Source organism: Epinephelus moara, chromosome 22, assembly GCF_006386435.1.
Source record: "Epinephelus moara isolate mb chromosome 22, YSFRI_EMoa_1.0, whole genome shotgun sequence".
Taxonomy (NCBI): Eukaryota; Metazoa; Chordata; class Actinopteri; order Perciformes; family Serranidae; genus Epinephelus; species Epinephelus moara.
The window spans coordinates 16,645,282-16,668,942 of NC_065527.1; the positions used below are offsets into that span (position 1 = coordinate 16,645,282).

General features: G+C 42.2%; 1 protein-coding gene across 3 annotated transcripts in view; it reads left to right on the plus strand.

The window, feature by feature from the left end:
• The first annotated feature begins 9,036 nt into the window (after window positions 1-9,036).
• LOC126384003 (potassium voltage-gated channel subfamily KQT member 4) overlaps window positions 9,037-23,661 on the plus strand; it is a 63,177-nt gene continuing 48,552 nt past the window's right edge. For 2 of the 3 annotated variants that reach the window (XM_050034802.1, XM_050034803.1), the window contains exon 1: window positions 9,038-10,070. In XM_050034802.1, coding sequence (XP_049890759.1) covers window positions 9,769-10,070 — 302 coding nt within the window. In that variant the 5' untranslated portion in view covers window positions 9,038-9,768. Of the gene's footprint in view, window positions 10,071-23,661 lie in introns of all 3 variants that reach the window. The other variant, XM_050034801.1, reaches the window with a different exon arrangement.

Genomic DNA, 23,661 nt, shown 5'->3' on the forward strand with positions numbered 1-23,661 from the left:
CCACAGGAGGGCAGCACTGATCTAACAAACTGTAAGTGCCTCTGATGTGCTGTATTAGGGCACCTGATTTATTGCAGAACACACAGGTCTACAACTTTTCACCAGGAGCATTGTTTAAGAAGCAAAGACAGCGGCAAAAATGTGCAATCAATATGTGCCCACGTTGCACCCAAACCGGACTATATGAACACCACTAATCTTGTTTCTGCAACCTTCCTCGAGTGCTGGAAAAGCTTCGTGTGCTACAAAAGGGCAAGCGGTTAACAATAGAGTCACGAGTTATTTGGCTGGAGACTGCTCAGCTCCTGCGAGATCAGACTGCATTCCTTATCCGACCTAAATCTTAAAAGGAAGAGAAGTAATTATGGTGGAACAGAAAATTAGGCAGACAGAGAGATGCAGGTGGCTCATAATGTCCCACTTTACACCAAGTTAAAGGTCTTGCTTTCAACATTTTGTCAGAGTTAAAAGTCAAAGCTCAAAAGTCGTAGATGTGTTTTTTCTCCGCCACACATATACTCTAAGTGAACGCTAACGACACAATTATCTGGTTCAGCCACAGTAGTCAGAGCCACACGTAAACATTAGTCTGGGGCTCTTTCTTAATCGACTTAATCACCGAACAATAACAGCATTAATGAGTGCAGACTCATGCTCGGCTCTCTCTAATAAGAGCAGCGAGGATTGTGAGAATGTTTGAGCTTAAGTCAAGCATGAAAAGGATTGTGTGGTGGTATTTTTCTTGGCCCGGCTCGTCTGGTCAGATCAAGGCAACCTGGGCCGGATGGATTGGGGCTGACTGCCTTGGCTGCAGTCTGGACCTTGTGATTGGGCCACAACACCAGTTGGTCTCACTAAGTTTAGGGACAAACCCATAACAGGAGTGGACATTCACTTTGTGTTTGATCCTCCTCTCTCTCTTGCTGAGGTGTCAGGACAGCTTCTTGAAATCACCATCAAAACACAATGCAAGCTTTTCCCAGGTGCTGGCATTTCAGTGTTGTGTAAGAATAATGACAATTCAGTGAAACTCTCTTATCGCTTATCTCCTTTCATAAGAAGGTCAGGGTGCGTGATCATCAACAGAACATTGTATCTGTTTAACAATGACAAAGAAAGACCTTAAAAACAATTAAAATCCTCATCCCCCAAAAAAAGTTTGTTTATAAGTGTATAAAGTAGTTTGATTCTAGTCAAAAAAAGACTGAATGTATGTCCATGTTTTAATTCAGAATAAAGATGCTGTTAGTTCTTATAATAAAAACAACTTAGTCTGAATCGATTTAAAAAAATAAAACTAGATATATTCTTTGCCCAATAATTAACACACACTTTGCTCTCCAAAAAAAGAAATAGATTTATTTTAATTTACAAAGAAGAGAATATATTTTGCTAAAGCACCACAGCTGCTGACATGGAGCCTTGAAGGTGAGCCCAACAGTTCAGTGATGACCTCCTTAAAGCTACAGTGAGTAACTTGTTTAATCAAATATTAAGGAAATATTAATATCTACCACTGTATCCTGACCGTAGTACATAAGGTATGTAATGCCGCTGTCAATCATGTCAATCACTGCATGTTAACTGCGGTCAAACTGTCAAACTATGCAGCGCTGATCAAATATGAATCAACGGCATTGCCTATTTCTCACCTGAAATATTTACATTTCTTAGTGTACTGTTTAGCTCTAAAATGAGAACGTTTGCCTGGCGTTGTGTGGTGCTTCATTTTTGGCTCAACTTGCAAACTTTTGCAGCACACTGGTGCAGTGGTTAGCATTGTCGCCTCACAGCAAGAGGGTTCCTGGTCTGAACCCAGGGTGGGGGAGCCCTTCTGTGCGGAGTTTGCATGTTCTCCCCATGTCAGTGTGGGTTTTCTCCAGGTACTCCAGCTTCCTCCCACAGTCCAAAGACATGCAGGTTAACTGGTGACTCTAAATCGCCTGTAGGTTTGAATGTGAGTGTGAATGGCTGCCCTGTACCCCACCTCTCGCCCAATGTCAGCTGGGATAGGCTCCAGCCCCCCAACGACCCCCAACAGGATAAGCGGTTACAGTAATGAATGAATGAATGTTTTCAACTTGCGGCTTAACAGTGCACTAAAGTATGTTTCCAAAAACATACGAGACGAGAAATAGGCAATGCAGTAACAGAATCTTCATCCATATTTGATCGGCACTGCCTAGTTTGACAGTTTGCATGCAGTTCACAAGCAGTGATTGACATGACTGACAGCTGCGTTAGAGACTCCTCAACTCTGATTAGTTGTTTTCCAGCAGCTGTGGTAGATTTGAGCAAATGCCATTAGAGACACTACAAGGAGTAGGAGGGACATGATTTTTGTCTCATGCACTACTATGTGGATGTAGTGACAGTTTCAACAAACATGACAAAAAGTTATGTACATACAAGTTAACAACTGTAGCTTTAATACACCACCGTCCAAATCATTCAGGTTCATTCAGGACAACTTTATGTTCACAAGGCAAAAACCACCCCAAACGAATCCTTGAGGAAGACTCTCTCTGGTCTGAGCACTTTCAGAATCTCTTCTTTCTTTCTTCAGATACAGAGGGATTACTTTTCTGAGTTAATAAATGATGTTGATCAGCCTGAGGTTTCTGATGTGGCTTTTACTGATCTTTTTTTTACCCTGATTACTAATCTAGCCACACTCCCCTCTCCTCTCTCATCTGTATGTTTTAAAATCAGTCCTGTTATAGCACTTTTTAATATTACTGCTTGTGTGTGTTGGCTCAGTCTTTTTATAGCTCAGACTTTTATGGGTTAGGGTTGTTTTTGCCTGACGGAAGTGAGGTAGTGTCTCCGCTGCAGTCCCCTCCACCCCTCTAAATGGCTGTCAGTAACACGCCGCATACTCTTAGCAGGAGCGTGCTCTGTCAATGCTGTAAAAGCATTAAGAGCGGTAGTTAGTTACAAAGGATCTTTTGACTGGTCATGAATGGACCACTTAGTGAGTTAGTGTAATTTCCTGACTTGGTCATGAACGTAGTGTTTGACACTTACATGTTGCAGAATGGCCGATTGATTAACACAGGAAAACGACCTCATGTCAGTTGACATTTTCAGCGCCTACATGATGGTTGGTGTGTGCTGCTCAGCAGAGGTTCCTGTTCCAAACACAACACTGTTTGGCACAATGTTATTTCATCTCTCCAAAGACTATTAACAGACGTATCACAACAACATTAACCCAACACAACGTACACTATGTCAACAATTCAGCCCCCTCCTCTCTCCTCTCTTAGCCCCTGTGATGTTTTCCATTTAGAAACAACTGTTATAGAGGAGGAAACAGATGAAAAGGAGAAAAGAGATTAAATAAAGGCAAACAAGAGTGCGGTCTGGGAAAGCCATTAAGTGGCGTAAGTAAATGTCCAAGTGCGCAGCGGAAATAAAAGGTTGGTGGGGGTCAGACGCAGTGAGTTTGTACTCTACTATGTGTAGCGCACAATTGCTGATGTGAGTATTTTTAAGTTCCCATAGATTCCCTGAGTGGCTGTCGACTCCCGGAGCTCAGCGGGCTCTTTGGGGCGTGAGTGAATGCTTGGAGTGAGGAGTGCAGTGGAAAAACAACAGCGAGGGGAGAGGTGGGTGTGAAGGGAACACAACAGCCGCGTCCAAACACTGGGCCCCAGTAGTCCGCTCTGGGTCATCCCCAGCTGTAATTCCACCCTGAGTGCCACCAGCTCTGTGTACCAGAGTGAGTGAGCCCTTCCTCATGGTTGGGTAGTATACATTCGTACATTCAACCGCCCTTTCCACATTCATAGTTTACAGTCTGACCTTGCTCAGCTGTTGTGTGTTGTCACGGGCAGTCTTTATCCCAGAGGGCCACGTTGGATCCTCTGCTCAGCTCTTAGTGTTGATTACTGGGTGAAAGTATCACAGGAGCACGGCTGGTACTGTTATAGAAAGAGGGGGTGCATGGTTTTGCCTCAGTGAAACTTTGATGTAAATCCCTGAGGATACTAGCAGGGCTGGCCTGTCCATCGACACCTTCCTACTTAGTGGCCTCGCGGTTTGGCCTGCAGAGAGGAAACCAGGCTAACAGAGAGCGGGTTGTGGTGGGAGATCCCCCGTACAGGATGGCGCTGTGTTGATGTTTAGATTTAGTACCTCCCCCTTTCATCGTGGGGTGGTTAGGCTCCGCAAGACTACAGTTAGATGACCTTCCCAGATTAGATCCCCTGTCCTTTATCTTTCTGTCATTTACTTTACATTATTACTCCAAGTACGCAGAAATTTACACCTCTGCTAAAAGGCCCAGCCCTTACTTCTTCACCAGTTACACGTAAATTCACTTTTAAGTTTTATTTATGAATTAAATATCAGCTGTTTATGTGCTTCTCAACTGATCATAATCCAAATATAGGTTTTACTAATATATTTCCAAACACATATTTAAAAGCTAGAACAGCACCATATATATGTCTGGATATGTTTCCAGAACTGTCAGAATTATGTCAAAATATGGTTGTGCCGTGCTAGAGCCTCATCATCTCAAATGTGCATTTATTATATACTTCTAAACAAAATATTTCACATACTTAAAGGGACAGTTCACCCCAAATCAAAAATATGATTTAATTTTTTTATTTTTTTTTTACCTGTAGTGCTGTTTATCAGTCTAGATTGTTTTGGTGTGAGTTGCCGAGTGTTGGAGATATCGGCAGTAGAGATGTCTGCCTTGTCTCCAACACAATGGAACTATATGGCACTCGGCTTGAGGTGCTCAGTGTGCCAAAAAAACCTTAGCCCGTTGAGCCCGTTTTTACCGTTTGTTCCTGCACCAAACACGCACCAAAAGTGATGACAATATTCAGGAAAAAGCATTGCATAAATTGTTTATCATAAGTCTGGTTTTATTTGGTCGACCAACACAATTTAAAACTGGTATATAGTTGAAGTTCGCACTTTCGACACGAGTTGAAATGGAGACTCAGCGAGGCTGCATCTTGCTGCTACGTCATCTTAAATCAGTCATATGATTTGGACGCACTGGCACATCTGTGGACTCCAGAGGGTTAATCAACTATCAAAACTGTTGGTGATTCATTTTGTTTCGATTGATTCATTGATTAACCTACTAATTGTTGCAGCTCTACTTTCAATACACGAGATCCATTTGGAAAATATCACATTAAATTTCAGATCAGTTTTTCATGTTAACAAGCCACGGGTCTGTATTAAAACATTGCTGTAAGAAGTGCAGCTGTCAGCAGCTGATTCTATTTTATAGCCGTCAGTGAGTCCATCAGTCAGCATGTGGGATGCTAAGTAAAGAGTTAAGGATTAGTATGTTAAGTTATGTAATGCAGCGGGCCCTGGGAATAATGTCTAGATTTGTGACTTGTGAGCGACTCCAGCCACATTCCCTCATGTCATTCCACAGACCTGCATGTTCCATAAACTGCAGCCGCCACAATGGACAGGAACACACATAGTTAGCATGAGTCACCTGCCTCTGCCGTTTGTTGTGGAACACTGTTAGACTTTCACAATCCTGAACGCATGTCTACGGTAGATTGTCATTTCCTTCATTAGATGCAGAAAACGGTGTGTATTTTTATTCAGGAATAACATTCATGTATTATACTTAAATGCTGCCAGTGAAGAATGATTCACTCAAGTGGGGGATGAGAGATGTGAGCGATGAGGTCCCGGAGCAAGAGAGCAAATTTGTTTCTCCAAACTACTCATTTCTTTTCCTCCTCAGGAATTTCACTTCCAGCACATCTAGGTTTACATTCAAGTGCTTCTGTTTAGCTGAATACTACCTCAAAAACACATCATGAATTACTTTGGTGTTTGCTGATGTCACTGTTGGTGGTCAGATGATACGCCGAGGCCAACGGGAGTTTGGGGACCACCTCAATAATGCATTCCTCGGAGGCCCTTCTGACAGGTGATCTCTCCACAGAGGGCTGTGCTCCATAACCCCAGTATTTGTGTCATAACCACAAGCTCTCTGTGTGTGTCACAGTTATAGATTTAGAAAGCTCTGTCCACTGACGTGCTGTCGCTGTGTCCCCCAGCACCTGTCTCTGCTGTCCCAAACACCTATAGCCATGGATGCAAGCCCCCTCCCACAATAAACACAAGTGACATTCTCATTTCAGAGGGAAGACAAAGGAAACTTCTGTAACTTCAGATCACCCACCATTAATAACTATGTTTTGGAAGGCTTAGAAAAGGTAGATCTGGGGCACTTGGAACAGTGTAAACTACTCTCTGGACAAGTTATAATACCCTGAACAAAAATTTAAATGCAACAATTTTGCATTCAGATTAAAGTTAAAGATCTAAGATATTTTCACGCACTCAATGGATAAATTTCTCACAAATTTTGGTCACAGGTTTGTTAAAATCAGTGTTGGTGCGCACTTCTCCTTTTCCAAGATCATCCATCCACCTGACAGGTGTCACATATCAAGATACTGATTAAACAGCGTCATTACGACACAGGTGTGCCTCCGGATGGTCACAATGAAAGGACACAAACGTGCAGTTTGATCACACAACACAATGCCACAGATGCTGCAAGACATTGTGACTCGTCATAGTGACAAAAGCACAGGTGTGAATAATGAGATGAACAATGGCTGAATTCCATTTAGCTGCTTTTTTCCTCCAGGTTCCTGGTCTTGTGCATGCTCGCTCACCATCACTCTAATGCCTGGTTCACACTACATGATATCAGCCCGATTCTAGCCCGTCGCAGCGTCGTATGGTCTCAGCATGGATCGTGAACGACAATGAGTGTCATACACGATAATCTATCATTTCATCTCGTGTAGTGTGTCATAGTAGACGACAACGGATGCCACGTCAGGGACGCCTAATGTTTGATTTTCTTTTTGGCGTTCATGACTGCTCCCGTCACAGCCGTCACTTTGACAAATAGGAACACAGAGCGATCTGCTGCCATAGAAACAACTGTACGACAACAACACCCCAGGGGTTTTGATATTTCCTCTAGGCATGTTACCACACAGTGTAAAAAAGGGAAAAATGATGGTGTGAAACAGCAGAGGCACTTTATCAACCCGCTGAGTTAACGTTACTGTCATTAGCATCAAGCTAGCAAAGAATGTTATTTCTTCATAATGGAGACGGACATAAAGTAAGAAAATTTAAAAAATAGTGGCTTTTACTCACCACAACTGCAGAGGCTACCAGCTTCATTTGAAACAGACTACATTATAAACGGGCCGTTATTTATTATTCCCTCTGTGTTTTTATATTTTTACTTTTTCTCCGATTCTGTTTGCCTTGATAAAGGTAATGTATCGTGCCATCATTTCAAAATCAACACTTCCTTTATCTGTTTCAAATTAAAAGCCCCATATAACCTCGGCTGAGAGAATCCCTTCATTTTCTAAATAGGCTTTTATTGTGAAACACTTGCAGGAACTTGTTGTGGGGGATTCAGTATCTTGCATTTTTGCGTACAGTACTTCAAATATATTGCTCCTCCCATCTGGTGGCACTTTTCACGTTACTACAGTTACATTTCAGCTGGCACATGAACAGACACAGTGACGGAAATAATAGTAATAATAATAATAAAAATAGGACAAGAATAACCCGATGACATCACACACGTAGTGACAGACGACTGGGGATGATTGGTGTGGACCATCGTGTAGTCCGTCATGTCTGTCGGCCAAGTCACGGCCCGATTTTTTTGTCTCCACAATCGCCTAATGTGACATAGTGACTGTCAGAACATAGAAATGTCATGTAATGTGAAGCAGGCATAACTGGAACACCTGAATAGAACAGAGCCATCATCCGTCTTATATGTACCACCTGTGCTTTTCCTGCTATGACAAGTCAAAGTGTCTGCTGTGAGTCAGGCCTGTTGGCATGCTGACTGCAGATATTCCAACAGAGCTGTTGCCTGTGAACTGAATGTTCATTTCACCACCATAAACCATCTCTAATGTTGTTTACGTGAATTTGGCAGTACATCCAACAGGCATCACAACCATAGACCATGTCTAACCACACTGGCCCAGGACAGCTAATGCAACTACTGGTTTGAATGTCCGCACAAACCGTCAGATACCGACTCAGAGAAGCTTATCTGCGTTCTCATCATCCTCACCAGGTTCTTGACCATAGGTCTTGGCGTGACAGCAGTTCATCATTTTAAGTGACCTAAGGATGCAACTGCTCACCTTCAATCGCATCCAGCAGTTTGGAGAAGTGTCCTCTTTACAGATAAATCCAAATTTTGTGTGCCCCATGGTGGGGTGGGTTTATATGGGCTGGCACAAGCTACAGACAACAAACACATGCATTTTATTATTGACAATTTGTGACCAAAAAATATACATTTCTGTGAAATCCTATTACATGTCTTTTTTCCCTCAAGATAAAACTGCCCACTTTAGATTGGCTTTCATTGTGACCATCCAAAGGCACTCCTGTGTAGTAATGATGCTGTTTAATCAGGATCTCGATATGTCACACCTGTCAGGTGGATGGATGATCTTGGAAAAGAAGTGCTCACTGACATGGGTTTTAAAAATTTGCGACCCGAATTTGCGAGAAAAAGTCTTCTGTGTGCATAGAAATGTCTTAGATCTCTTAAACCTGTGAAAAATAGGGACAGTGTTTAAGTTATTGTTCAGTATATGTTTTTGGAAGGCTTCAAAAGTAGATCTGGGGCACTTTGATCTTTATAAACGACTACCTGGGTCCTTTGTAATAGTTCTGGAGAATTTAGGTGCATATGCACAAGCAGCAGTTCTTAAGTTACCAATTCTCTCAGAAATGTCAATCTTCCGGGAAAGCTGCATGAAAAAGAAAATCACCGTGTGGTCATCCTCTCACCGTGCACCCCTCTCTGATTTACCCATCCCGTCCTCGCCTCTCTCCAACGCTCCTCTGTCTCCACAGAGGGAGCTTTTCATCTTTGTCAGCGTTTACAACCCAGATGCAAACATCGGCAAGCGTTTATTTGGCCTCTCTACACACTTTCGGAGTTGGTCGTCCGCGATTTGTTGACATCATACTGATGGTCTTCACTTCTGCGCGCTCCACCCCGCCTGCCACCGGAGCAGAGGAGCGCTGGACCGGAGGGGCGCACAAGTAGGGGAGAGCAGGCTGATGTTAGCGAGTGTGGCGAGTCTCACTCTGCCAATACAAACTATAGAAACATCCAAGACCAACTTCACGATAGGCTGTAGTTGGATATAGTTGTTTTGGACACAGATCCACTGCAGGAGCATTGCGCTCGCTGGCTTACCAGTGATTCCTTAGTGATTTCTGATTGCACGTTTCAAGTGTATTTATGGTAATAGATGCTTCACTTGATTGAGGTCAGTTTGGGCTGTTTGTGCAAAGCGATGGCAGGTATTTGACTGTGTTGTTGGAGTTGGTGAACGTTTTATTACTTCTCTGCACCCCGCTGATTACTTCTCACATCTGACTCTCAACAATGATCGCTGAAGGTCACGTTTCACCGCGACGCACTTGTCCAAGTATTGTGCATCTTTTCTTTAGCGACCGTGATTTGATTTACAGATAACTTTTAAATCTTATCCAAGCAAACCGAGACTGAAACAAAGCAGGAATGATATTTACTCATGTGTTTTGACCGGTAGACTAGTTTTAGTCCACTTTACAGGCGAGAGAAACCGGACTATGAGTTGGTTAAAACTTTGCTGTGCGCTCCTGCGGATGATCCAGTGAAAAGTGTCAAATCATATGTAGTGTAATCGTGCCAGCCTGAAGATGTTAGGAAGTCCGTCAAATAACGGCGGCATCAGGATGCTGGTGCCCCCGGCTCCGAACGACGACAGACGGGTAGAGTTTGTGGCTCTCACCGCTGTTCACACGGAGAGGAGCGAGCCGTCCACCCCGGAGCGCGGGCACCCGTCTCACCGCACGGGTCTGCTGGGCACCCCGCTGCCCGGGCCGCCTGGACCTCGGGCCAACTCTTCTGCTTCAAGCAAACGCTTTAGGAAGTTGCAAAACTGCCTGTACAACGTGCTGGAAAGACCAAGAGGATGGGCATTCATCTACCATGCGTTCATGTAAGTGTTTGTTTTTATTGTGACCAAATTACGCACAGTTAAAATTCCACATTTTTTTCCCCCAATAACAACTTTTTAAAGTGTCCTAAAGTTAGTGAGTGGAGCTACACGCTGCGAGAAAGGCTACTTTGACTTGTTTCCAATCATGTGTTTTGATCAGTATATATGCCAGCAGTCATTTGATAAATTTTCCAATTAACCAAGCAGAGTTGCTTATGCGGCAATTAGCGCGATCACATGCCATACATCATCACAACACGGGGTCCCCTGTTCAATTTCCTCTTGTCTCTGTCTGATTAAATCATCATGAAGATCCTGGATATTAAATTGAATTTGTCCAAAACCGCAGGGAGTAATTGGCATTTTCAAAAATCAAAATTCCCTTGTAAACATTTTGATGCCTGCTGATAGCCATACTTTGAAATGACTCACTTAATATTTCCTGCAAGTTGGCATGTTTGACTAATGAGTTTAAAATGGTGGAGGTGTGAATGATGCACTGGAAAGGTTTGTAATGACAGGAAGTGACAATTAACATCCGTTTTCTCATGTGTGTGGGAGTGTAAGTATGGTTACAACTTTATTTAGACAGGACTTGTTTGTTTCAGCATTTTCTGACAAGTGAAGTATAATAATAATGCATTAAAGGAACACTTTACCCACAAAATGACCATTTGTATATCACTTAGTCATGCCGCGTTACCTTGATTTCAGGGAGAAAACTTTGTGTTTCTCGCATGTGTCCAATCAAAATGGGTAACATTTTAATTTATGGATTGGGGATCACGTTTAACAACAGCAAAACTATGTGAAAACATCTGTTTATGAACTCTCACACAATGCGTGCAGTCATTTATCCAATTGTATGCTCAGTACTTCCCAAACATATGCATGTTTGCAAACTAAATAAAGAAATATTATTGGAGAAGAGAGCACTTTCAGTTTTAAATAGCAAGGTTTCAGTGAATAGGAAGTACTGAGCAGATGACTGGATAAATGAGACTTGGCTTAAACTAAACAAGTTGTGTGAGAGTTTGTAAACAGATGCTTTAATATAGTTTTTCTGTTGTTAGATGTAGTCCCAATAAATCAATATGTTCGCCTTTTTCGGTTTAGGCATGAGAGAAAAACAAAACTTTCTCCGCAAAACCAAGGTAACATGGCATGACTAATTGATTTACAAATAGTCACTTTGCGGGTGAAGCATTCTTTTAAAGAAGGACTTGAACCTGTTCTGAACCCATTACGTGACAGCTTTTTAACCAGATGAAGAATAATCTCAACAATTAAACACATGCACTGAAGCAACTCCCTCTTATTGTACAAAGTATTCTGTCAGGGCTTTGAAGTGTCCGTGTACCATATGTTCTATACAATATGTAAACACTGGAAAACTATGAGCTCACTGGTAGCAATGCCTGTTCAGCTCAGAACTAATATGTGAAACACACAGCACTTACTCCTCCAATCCAAACTATACTGAATTGTCTTTTAATTAAATATGCACCTGTTTTAGATTCAAATTTAACCTCTTTAATGACTCAAAAAATAATCGGTGTGCTTGGTTTGAATGGTAGGCCTAAGCGTCTCATTAAAAGTCAAAGTTCACGCACTGAATATTTATCGTGTCATTATATGTCTTTTTAAGTGAAGCCCAGGACAGTTGTGCACCAGCAGCTGTCCTCCAGCTGCGTCTGGCACATAGTGGACAGAGCATTATGTGTGGGAGCTCCTTGGACCCGGCTGTGCTTTCCATGTCGTTGTTTAGACAAGTGCAGCAGTCTCCCTGCCAATGCCATCATGTGTTTATAGCAAAGGGAAATCCCACTGCAAAGCTTCTCATACGTGCTCTCATCATGTACCATCGGCACATTAGTGAGTGCAGATCAGCATGTCTCAGTTCGTCCTTCAGCTCTTTCACTTCTCTGTTTCTGTTTCTTCCTTTTCCGCTCCCAGGGGACTACAAACGAACTAATATGTTATTTACCACTTCCACCCTGTGTGTTTCTCAATAAGAGCGATGGCCTTTATAGGGTAGTTGCGGATGACATTCTCCATGACATTACTGGGTGTCAGAGTGGATGGCAGCTCTGCCATTGTTGTTATTTCTCTGTCAGAGAGGCAGGGCAGGCGCTCTGAGGTGCCCAGATCATGTTTCAGATGCCACGGCCTCCAAGACGGAGACTTTGGAAGTGAGCCGCCACTGTGATGGCCTGTTTTATATCACCGTCTCACAGATTGCAGAATGTACCTGAGACTAAAATCTTTTCAAAAATCACTGTGCTTTGACATGATGCGTGTTGAGTGTGCATATGTCTGGCTGACGGCATCATTCCCATGATACTGCATCACCCTGAGCTGTGCATTTATTTTGATTAATTACATGTGAGGCGCTCACCATGCTGAGAGCTGTACCATGTGTGAGGGAAATTCATTGTACAACCAAGCTCAATTAAGGCGGCGTTGATCTATTGTAATTAAATTGAGCCATACACTGCTGTGTAGGGCGCTGTGCTAACTTCCCTCGATCCTTTAATTAGTCCTGCATTGTAATGGGGGACGCTGGAACAGATGCGTTGCTTCCAGAGAGCCTCTCGTCACAGGTGTGTGTTAGAGCGCGTATGGGAAAAGGGTGAAGTAGCACTCCGCTGTAATGTCTCTCCACGGGTACCCGCTTAAGTCCCACTACACTCCTCACCCCTCCTTGTTGCCGTCACAGCTGCACAGAAGATGCATCCTCGTAGAGACAGATTTCTCTCCCGGATAAAGGTCTTGGCTAACTTTAACATCCTCTCTCCTGAACGGTTCAGGTTACATTGTTGTAAACTGTTTTACATCTGTATGTCAACTGTCTCCTGTGGACAAGACAGTTCTTCAAACACTCGCTTCTGCAAGTGTAACAGCTGTATGCTAATTCAGATCTGGCATTGAGTTCTTCCTCCTCTCCTCTCCTCTCCTCTCCTCTCCTCTCCTCCTTGAAACATGGCAATAGTTGGGTGAACAGACTCAACTAAAACCCTCGTTTTTTTACACTACCAACAAAAAGACACAGGAACTTGTTAAAAGACAATAGCGTTTCCGGACACTTCTTTGGCTCTGTGAAAAAAGAATTCCTCTGCTCAACAGCCCAATTGGTTGCTTAGACGACACTGCCGGTTCTTGCGTTCGTCGAGGCTCTAGTTCAAATGGTGCGTGGGCCGTTTGAAATGTTAAGTGCCGCACGTCTTGTTATGGTCCCTTCACTCACTCACAGTAAAAGCTCAAGACCTCTTTGTCACCTTTGAATCCCTTCTCTTTGTTTCCGCCGCAGTAAAACTACGATGTCAGCAGCAGGGTCGGTCTGGTTGTCTGAGCTGGTTACGTCCGTTAAAGTTTGTGTAAAAACACCAGTGGCCCAGCAAGAAAGTTTCGATCTGTGTAGTTCACACACATACCTCATTGTACTGTGCTTGATGTGCAATGGTAGGTGTAAAACAGTATCTGTGGGTTTTTTTTCCCTTTTAGTTTCTCATCATAAGAATACAGACATCTGAATGTTTGAGTCGATATGACTGTCAGGGCTGCATGTGTTTCCTTTTCTCAACCAGTGCATCTGTTGACAGACATGAGAATACCAAAACGATTTATGTCAGAGACAACTTTTCAACATGGTTAATAAATGATGACCAGGTGTTGTTGTGTTTGTCCCCTGATCCACGTAAGTACCTAACTCTTTCCAAACTCAGTAGTAACATTACCTCCAGGATTCACTGAATATAGGTAAGAGGGCTCCTTCCCTTCTAGTTACCAATATAAGACGGCGAGCAAGCAATGATGCAAATGAAACTGCATTTGTATGAAGGCAGGAAGCTGTTTCTCGTTCTTGACTACTCCAAAAATGAGTAGAGTGTTTAGAGTCATTATATCACCACCTGTTTCTGAAAGTGAATTAAAAACAGAAGTCCAAAAAATGACTCACATGACTGAAACATGTGACCCAGGGAAACTGGGAAATATTTACATCTAGGGTACTTTGGGAATCGGTGTGACCTTTTTAGGGGCTATTGGTAAGGACTGCAACTAGTGATTATTTTTATTATTGATTGTTCTGTTAGATAATTTTCTCGAGTAATTGTTTAGTTTATAAAAAGTGTGAACATAGTGACAACCGCAATATCCTGGAGGATGGGGTGACATACTGAAGTCTTCAATGATTAAAAATGAATTTCAGTGTTGTAGATTCATTTTCTGTCCATGCACTAATTGATTAATCATAATCATTTTAGATTAATTGTTGGTTGTGTCATCTGTGCAATCTGTGGTAATATTTAGAGGGATCAGTTTCAGTGTTTCCCCTCACCTTTGACCCCTCACCCACTTGCACCATAGGCAGCGCCACATATAGACCATCACATGAGGCCGCATTTTTGGCCTATAGTTATTCATCCCCACAGGAGGTCCATTGGGCCCGTGGATGTCTAAAATCAGGCTACTGGTCCCTGTTGAGGTCACACTCTGCTGTGCCAACTAATACCAACACTGTGGAAGCCCAGGAAGCCATGTCATGTCTTGATCTTGGCTTTGGCTGCCATTCTACATCTTAGTCTCTGGCTCGCTGCAGCATTTCACTGGACCCCGGCCTGGATATACAGTAATAGTGCATGTGGGTGGACAGAAAAAGCAGTCAAGACCAAGCGCTGACCACCCAGTGATTGATTGGTTCCAAGGAGGGTGAAAATATAGCGGCCATGTATTATTGATGTCTTACAAAGTAGGAGCAGTGATGTGGAACAAAATTATAACATGAGGTTTTTAGACCTGAGCTCAGGCCGAATGGTCTGTATTAGTGGGTTAAAGAGAAAGGTCTTTGCAAGTAGATGTTTTTTAAGGGAGCTCTTTGCGGACCCTCATAAGAGGCTAAGTTAGTACAATTATTTTATCTAGTATATCATGCAGCTGTCTGTTCATTGGTTCCTATCAAGTTAAAGGGAAACTCTCTTACATAGTGGATTTTGTGGCTCGACAGGTTGAGAACGACATCATTTGTCCATTACAAGTCACTGTTGGAAAATAAATATGATATTATGATGTGACAATGCTATATTTAAAGGCTTTGTGCCAGAATTGTCAGTTATTGTTTGTAGGGGTGTAACAATACATTGACCTGGATCGATATATTGGCTCAATAATCAACGATTCAACATCGTCCATCTGAAAATGATGCATCTCGTCATCTTTAAGATACACCTTTATTTTTAAATTCCCATTGCATGTCTGTGTCACCGTTATGTCCAAGTGTACCTCCATCCTGAACATTCAAACAGTGCAAGCAGCCTAGCGCCAAGCAGATAATGGTGAGCAGCCAAGAAACAGACAATGAGGATGTTTACTGATAACATCTCATGTCAACCGCCGGCCCCTACAGTAAATTGAATTTAAATCTTATTGTGGCAGACTTTAGGATATCAACACATATCGTAACGTTGTCCAAAAAAAAAATATAATATGCTATGGTGAAAGTAGTATCACCAGCGAAAGATAAAATCAGAGCCAATCCCAGATTAACTCTTGTAAGATATATCTGCATTTTTTTGTTGTTGGTGGCACTTTGTCGCTACCTTTTTACGAAGTCCTGTCCTCCCCTATGCTCCGTGCTCAGGAACGTCCTGCACACAGCAAAATAATAAGAAAAAAAGAAAGGTAGAGTCTCTGTAGATAAATACATCACCACACACTTCTGGTGGGTCATTAAAAATGATTAAGATGGACTACTTTTGTATGAGACTATATGTTGCTTTGTAGGAAAATCCTGTATAGGATGTGTTAAAGGTTTTCTTTGCAAAAAGTTTGTTAGCTCTAGGAAACAAACACGGTGTGGGTCGAAATAAGTACTTGATTAGAGGATCTTTGTAGTCATGGTAACAGTAATAACAACATGGTTAAGGTTCAGGAATGATTGTGGGCATAGATAAAAGAAACCAGTTTTGACTGTTGGTTTGAAACATGAAATGAACAATGATCACTTCTGAAGAAGTCAGTTGTTTTATTGACTCATCTGTCCACTCCGACCTCTTCCCTATGCAGACTTTATCACTCTATGATAACACGACCTTACTTCCTTATTAGTTCCTGTCACAATTCAGTATATCCTCACACACTATTCGTAGGCCTTCTTACGAAAATGCACACACAACAGTTCCATATCCTGTGAATAAGCAGCCAACAAATGATATTACGTCCTTCCCATAAAGTTATGCAATTAATGTAAAGTTACAGAGGTGTGATTTAGGAAAAGAAACATGGTGATGACGTACCTTAAAATGAGTCAAAGTTCACTCCAAGTTCACACGGTTCAGAATACTGATCTGTCACCCGTCAGCATATTGGTCATGTGATCGCAGCCTTCCAAAATACGTTACGCACAAATTACTGGCTTATCATTATGTGAGATATGTACTAACTTCTTTTTGCCGTAAAATGTTCAAACAGTTTGTGAGAACAGCCTGCCCAATTACTGTGGCCACTTGAGGACTTTTTCCCTCGGATGTAAACATATGTTGTTCTGGGGAACTTGCCGAAATTGCTGATTGTTTTGTTTTTCTTGGGAGGTCTACAGAAAGCCTGCGCTACAAACTGAAGTTGCGGAGTTTACAAGGGGAGAGAGATCTGACAAAAAGATGTTATCAAGTCCTAGAAAGTGTCACATCAAGTGTTCATGGAGCTTTACCCATACCAGAGACTAGAGGTGATGATGTCTTGGCGTTTGCTGCTTAGATTTTTGAGATTTGTCTCTTGTGAATCACCCAGCTTCATGTAGTCTCGCCACCAGACAATCAGAGATCTCCGCCTTCTGATAGTCTGGGGACACTCCTTTNCACAAAATCAGGGAGAAAGTCATCAGTCTTTAGTTAAGCAAAGCGTCTAAAGACTGACTTGTGAGTCTAAGCTTCATGCAACTTTGATACTAAATCCCCAGAGTACCACTTTAACATGTCTCTCTTACAAACTGCACCTTTGAATGTAAACCTCAACGCATGCACATCAGCCTGCAGTAAGTAAATGTAGTGTTGTCGAAAATTCTAATTCATCGATACATATTGACTTTGAATATTTGCGGTTTCAATACTCATTTTCCTCAGTAGTATCTCACTCCAACAGCGAGTTGACACACACACCGCTGCAGTGCCCCCACAGCCCTCTTCCTCTCACTCACTGACAGCGCTGTCTTCTCGTCATTTGTCTCATTAGCTCAGGTTGCATGTTGGCCTTTGCAGCACGACTCAGTTTTGTTTTTTGCTTGCACTTTTTTGCCTTTCGAATGTGTGACAATCTCAGAGTCTTTTGAACATGTGTATTGCTGCAAGAAAAACATTGTTTTCAGTGTGACAACACTAGTTGAATGTAAGAGGGAACACTTTAGAGCATGCATATCTGTTGAATAGGGTGTTACAGCTCACAAAATTCACGGTTCGGTTTAAAACGATACAGTGGCGTCACGGTTCGGTATGTTTTTAAAATTTAAAGTGTATAATCTAACATAATTTGGGCTTTTGTTTTTTTTGTACAAAGCAGCAATTACGGTCTGGCTGAAATGGGCTTGTTAAAGTCATAAAGTTAAATGCAAAGTATGTGCTGAAAATGTGAAAAGACAGGGGACTGTGTAGTACTGAATTGCGGATTTGGCCCCTTAAACAGTTTTTCATCATTTATGTGTCCAGGATGTTTTTCTAAAAGCAGGCTCAATGATGCAATGGAGCCATCCTTGGCATAATTCCCTTCCCAAATACTATGTTGCTGTTGACATTAAAGAGTGCAGTATCAGTGTTGTGTCTGTCGCCTGCTGTGTCAGCGGCGAGTTTGCAAAGCCCCACAAACTCTCTGACCTCTTTCAGTCTAATGAATAAATGAATAAACATCTCTGTTAAATGCCACAATCATATAAACACAAGCTAAACAGCCGATGTACCTCTCAGTCTATTAGCCTGAATCGGCTACCCGGCCTGCCAGCAGTTGCTGCACACTGCTGTGGGTGTGTGCTTTGTGCTAACATTAGCTGCTGAACGAGAGGTTACAGCCATGCAGCGGCTCTCGTTCAGAGGGTGCGTGTGCTGAGACTGTGTGCTGCACAGTGGCTTGTACTTCGGCTCGGGGGTCATGTATGTTACTGTGCTACTAGGGTAGCTGCTAAGGTGAGTCTGTGGTTGTGCGGTGGCTCGTTCTTTAGCTCGGTGTGTTTATATACACCACTCTCTCGCCATCACCCTCATAACTCACAGCAAAATCGAATTGGCTTAAAATAGCAGACCTGTAGGTTAACTGAGGGTCTTCTGTGTCTGGTCTGGTAATGGCGCTACGAACCATCTTGCAATGAGCTAGCTTAGCGTAATGTCCATCTCAGTGTGTCTCACTGGAGCAGAATGTCTTGGTTTGGGGGTGGGAGGGATCGATAGCATGTTGCCTGTTTTCATCGTGTGGGCTGCCTTGTTGAGTGCAGTGGCACCGAGAACATTATATTAAAGACAGTTTAAGATGTATATTTTATTTTCCAAATAGAATGGGATTAGTTTAATGATTTGTTCAGTTTGTAATGCGTATTGAACCGAAAGCCTCATACCAAACGGTTCAACATGAACATGTGTAGTCTTACACCCCTACTGTTGAAGCTTTTAACTATTCATTGTCTAAAGAAATGATCATTAGGACATCAGCTTCTCTCCCTCTCCCTGTCTTTGATCCGAAACAGTAGCTTCACAAACTTACAAAGCAAACTTATCATGTCAGATAAATCTTTGCCAGATAAATCCTTCAGTCTCCACAGTTTGTGGGAATCCCTTCACTTTAACCTTTTATGGCACAAGCACCACTGATGGTGTGTGTTTATGAAAGCTTGAGCCTAAAGCCACATTATTTATAGATGTGGAGGGAGATACCTACAACAGGACTCGCGGCCTAATGCTCTCCATAACCTCTCCGCTGATGGTTCGGTCAAAGAGGCTTTGAAATATCTACTGTGTATGGCTGTGGTTAATTTTTCACACATCTTTTGTGCTAACACTGCTGCACACAGAATGCAGCATGCAAGCTTTTCATTAAAGGTGAATTGCCTTTGTGACATTATTAAACTCATTTAGCCCAGACAGCTTGTTGATTGAATGTGTTCCCTCTATCCTTGCAGTTTTCCCTTTCTCTGAACCTGGTCTTTGCCAGCTAATCTGCTTTTTCACCGGGGTCATGGAAACAGTCTGGTCTGCTTTTCCAGGTTTTCAACCACGCAACACAAAATCCCCCAAAAACCACTGATGCGTTTGGTGTTGGACCTTTTTTTCATTATTGATGGTCTAAGTAATGTCAGAAAATAGCTTTTTGTTTTGTTGTTTGCTTTTTTAGCAGCGCATGAATGTGTTTTTATTGATGACTAAGTAAGAGTGAGAGAAGGGTGGAGTGTAGAGGGAAGTGGCACCGTAAAACGGTGAAGGGAGAAAGCCACTCGGCACTTTGTGTGGGTTTTTTTAACCTGCTCAGGACTGCAGATTGGATGCTTGTTGTTCATTTACGGCTGCTTTTTTTATCTGTTCACCTCAGCAGGTTGTGTAAATTCTGCTCCATTAAGATCCTTTATGGCCCAAATGCCTTTGCTCTTCCGTCATTCTCTCTCTCCTCCATCATTCCCTCCTTCCCTTTCCTCCTGAGTGGGAATATAATCTCCTATTGCTGTACTACCCTGTCTAATTGACTCCCCCTCCCTCACTGCCACTCTATCTCTTCCCCTTTCTTCCTCTCAGTCCTGAATGTCATTCATATCTTTTCTTAGAAGGGCTCTGTTTGTGTAAAAGAACATGCAAGATCAGCTATGCCTTAGAAGTATTACAGATAAAAACATACAATAGATAAGTAATAAGTGTCACATGAACAAGTTATAAATGATTACATTAAACACTTCTTCAATAAATTGATTTACTTGTTTCAGCTTCTCAAATGCGACAAATTTACTGCTTTTATTTGTCATGTATTTGCCTTTTGGATTTGGACATTGGGATAGACATTTTTTTCACTTTTTATTGACAAAATGAATATTTTATTGATAATGAAGGAGATCTCGAATAAACCAACCGCTTCGAATAGTATCAGGCCATTAAATGGCTGTTATCAGTTATCATCAGAATCATAGATTTGAGGTAGTATGGCCTCACTCTATCTCCAATAATCCTATTGTTAGAAAGCGACCTCTAGTGGCCGAAGTAATTTCGACAGGAGCAAAGGAGGAGGTCAGGTGACGTGGTATGAAGAGCGACAAAGTCTGTTTAGGTGGTCATGGTGGATGGACGGGTCAAACAAACACAGGACTTTGACCCAGGACACTGCTGTTTGTGTCTCGTGTGAAACCAAAAGTCAGCATTGACCTATTTTGATTTAACAACTTACTTATCGTTCTTAATTTATGTCACTTAAGTAACGTACCTGACTTATGCTAGGTACATTAGCTAACTTATCTATGTCACTTAGGTTACTTAACAAACTTACCTTTTTAAAACCCAAACTATGACCTTTTCCTAAACCCAATCAAGTAGTTTTGTTGTTGAAACCTAACGAACCTGTGATTGTTTCACAGTGTTCCCCATGTGTTTAAAATGTATGAGGATGTGTTGGATATGCACCTTACGGCCTACTGGTTGGTGCAGTTTGCCCAGTCTGAAGCATTATAATGGTAGTGATAAATAAAGTCTCAAAAGCTCTGACATGTAGAGTCTCCTGTAGAAACACACCAGTAGTGCTGCTCCCCAGTAATGCTTCTTTGATCGAGCATCTTTGGAATTTCTTTTGATTGAAGTGAAGTTGCTAATGAGATTAGGTCCAGAGTGAACTTGGAGAAGATGACTGGCTTATTTGTGCTCTTGAGACTTTAAAAACAGTTTTGGAGACAGACACAAGGTCATTTTTGGGTCAAGATGTCTCGATGTTTTGGTGCTGCTGTCCCTCCTCTGCGGACGACAGCGCATCAGAGATATAATACAACATGTAAAAGATGTTGAAAGGGGCAGAATCACATTGGTGTCATTTGGCAAATTATGCTCTTACAACAGTTTGTGTGATATCCTACGAATTAGCAACCCATGAATGATGTTGTGTTCTTAACGTAAAGTTTAGCAATTAATGTAAATTTACAGAGGATAGGTTCAGGAAGAGAAACATGGTGAGGACGTACCTTAAAATGACTCAAAATTCACTCACAGTCCACACGGATCCCAACACCCTTATCTTAAGGAAAGTCCTCGGAGAATGTTCTATGTTTTGTGACCCATCCACTGCCTCAACCTGCCTCCTGTTTGAAATGCACAGGACCACTTCTGACTTTACTCCCTTCAGCACATTGGTCACATGATCGCAGCCTTCCAAAGTACATGGGTTATGCACAATATACTGGCTCATCATTGTATGGAATATGTATGGATTCTGGTGCATTACTTTTTATAGGAAAACATATGAACAGTGCATGAGAACGGCCTGTATTTCAAAGATCTTGAAAAAAGCTTAATTCTTGTTCAGTGTTATCTTAAAAGAATGCTTTTTCAAACTTTGAAAGTGGACTTGGGGTAAGGAATACCTCATTTAAAACTTGGAATCTGATAGAGATTAATCTTTGAATGCATTTCTCCCTAAATGGAAATGCATCCACCACTCTGACATCTGGGAAAATATTTAATTTACTTTAATAAATGACACTAATCACGTTAGATATACATGCCTTTATATGATCCTGCTGTTTTACTTTTTAAAAGTCTAAAGACATGTCCCCCATATTTACACCTGATCCGTGCGTTTGTCACAGTCCACCTGGAGGTCTCATGTCATGTGTCCTGATATCTCTTCCCGTGGTTTGTCACATTATGCAGCAACTGCTTTAACCTCCTTGCTGTCCCCGCTGTGGCTTTATTTTTCCGTAGAGTGGTTGCTACACGCTGACACCAGAGTGTGACAGAGAGGACACGCAGAAGACGGAGTGGGAGGGAGCTTGATTTTGGTTGCTAAGGATGAATGATATTAATGATAATGTGATACTATATCGATCCCTGTAGGAAATCTTTCTTTCCGCTCCTCCCCTGCCACAACAGCAGCCCTCGAATGATTCAGTGTCTTGCTCAAGGGCACTTCAGCAGGGCGGATGCTTGCCAATGGGGGATGAAAGGTAGTATTTTTAAAGCCAACAGGGAGAGGAAAAGGTGGGAGGACATGTCAGGAGCATACAGTATGTCCAGAGACAGTTTTGGAGGTGTTCATAGCCTTGTCGCCCTTCAAAGGAGGAAAGGGCTCATAACAGAGTGATTTGTGTGTGTGCATGGAGGGGACAGTAAGGAGAGGAGAATAGGAGTTAGATGGAGAGAGGGGAGAGTTGAGGTTAGTAGCTGTATTAATTTCTCCTTTCGGGGCAAAATGTGTCTCCCTGGGGAGGGGACTGTCTGTCCTGGGATGGCCGACCAGGAGTCAGGTTTCCCCCCCAGTATTCAGTCCTGCTCTCTTTGCTCACTTTCACCGAGGAACAGGACATGCACGCACACATATATCAACATACACACCATTACCATGAGGGGGGGGGGCAAACTACTGTTGTTTATTTACTTGACAGTACAGAACACGTAAAACGGCTGAAGGTGAAATTCAGTATACATGCAAAAACATGCACAGTCAGCAGAGACCTTGAGCCACTGACAATGGTCCTGTTTCATTCTCCTGCAGATGGGTCATCAGGAGGGGTGCTGACACCTTCTAATCTGCAGTAATCTGTGTTTATGTTATCTTATTGTTGCCGAGGCCGGTCAGGAATACTGTGGCATTTGGTCAGGAGGGTCAAAGGGGGGTGCCAAGAGTTTATTTTGACTAGTCAAGAATCTCTAAACACTCCAGATCTTCTTTCACAGCCAGGAAAATCCAGAGGCAGTCTCCCAGCTCCTTTCTACTGTATGTCTTATTATTACATCTCTCTGTCTCTGTGCAATATATGGCATCGGTGATTTCTGCAGAGGTGGCGAGTCTGCTCAAGTCGACGCACTACAGGGGCTGCAAATACTGACAAATTGTTGTGTCATTTTCTTGTAGCAGTCATTCATTTAAACAAAATGCCGTAGGTGGGGGATTTTGTTAATTTTCTGGGATTTTTGCCAGTGTATCCCCAGTGTGTTCTCAGGAGACTATATTGTTCAAAGTATGTGTTCCTCTAAGCTGCTGACACATTTCCGTGTACACAGTGATGCTGAGGTGGTGGGATAACTTCAGTTTGAGGATACAAATAGACAACGTATACAAACGTTTGTACTGCAATAATGCTGTATGTGTTTGATTTATTTCTGTTGCAGGAGTGTTAAAAGGTCTCAACGCAACAAAATGTCAGAGCCTGTTTTCTAAAATTGTTGTTGTAATGCATATATTCTTTAACTAAAATGTTATTTAACAATCGAGATGGATGGCATGGGTTGAAGCCAGATTTGCACATAGAGACAGAAATACACAAACATGCAAAGATTAAAACGTGTAACAAGCTGTCCCACCAGTTAAGGATAGGAATAGATAAAAATGTTATTGATGCCAATGACATTATCGTTCCTGCTTATTGGTCTGA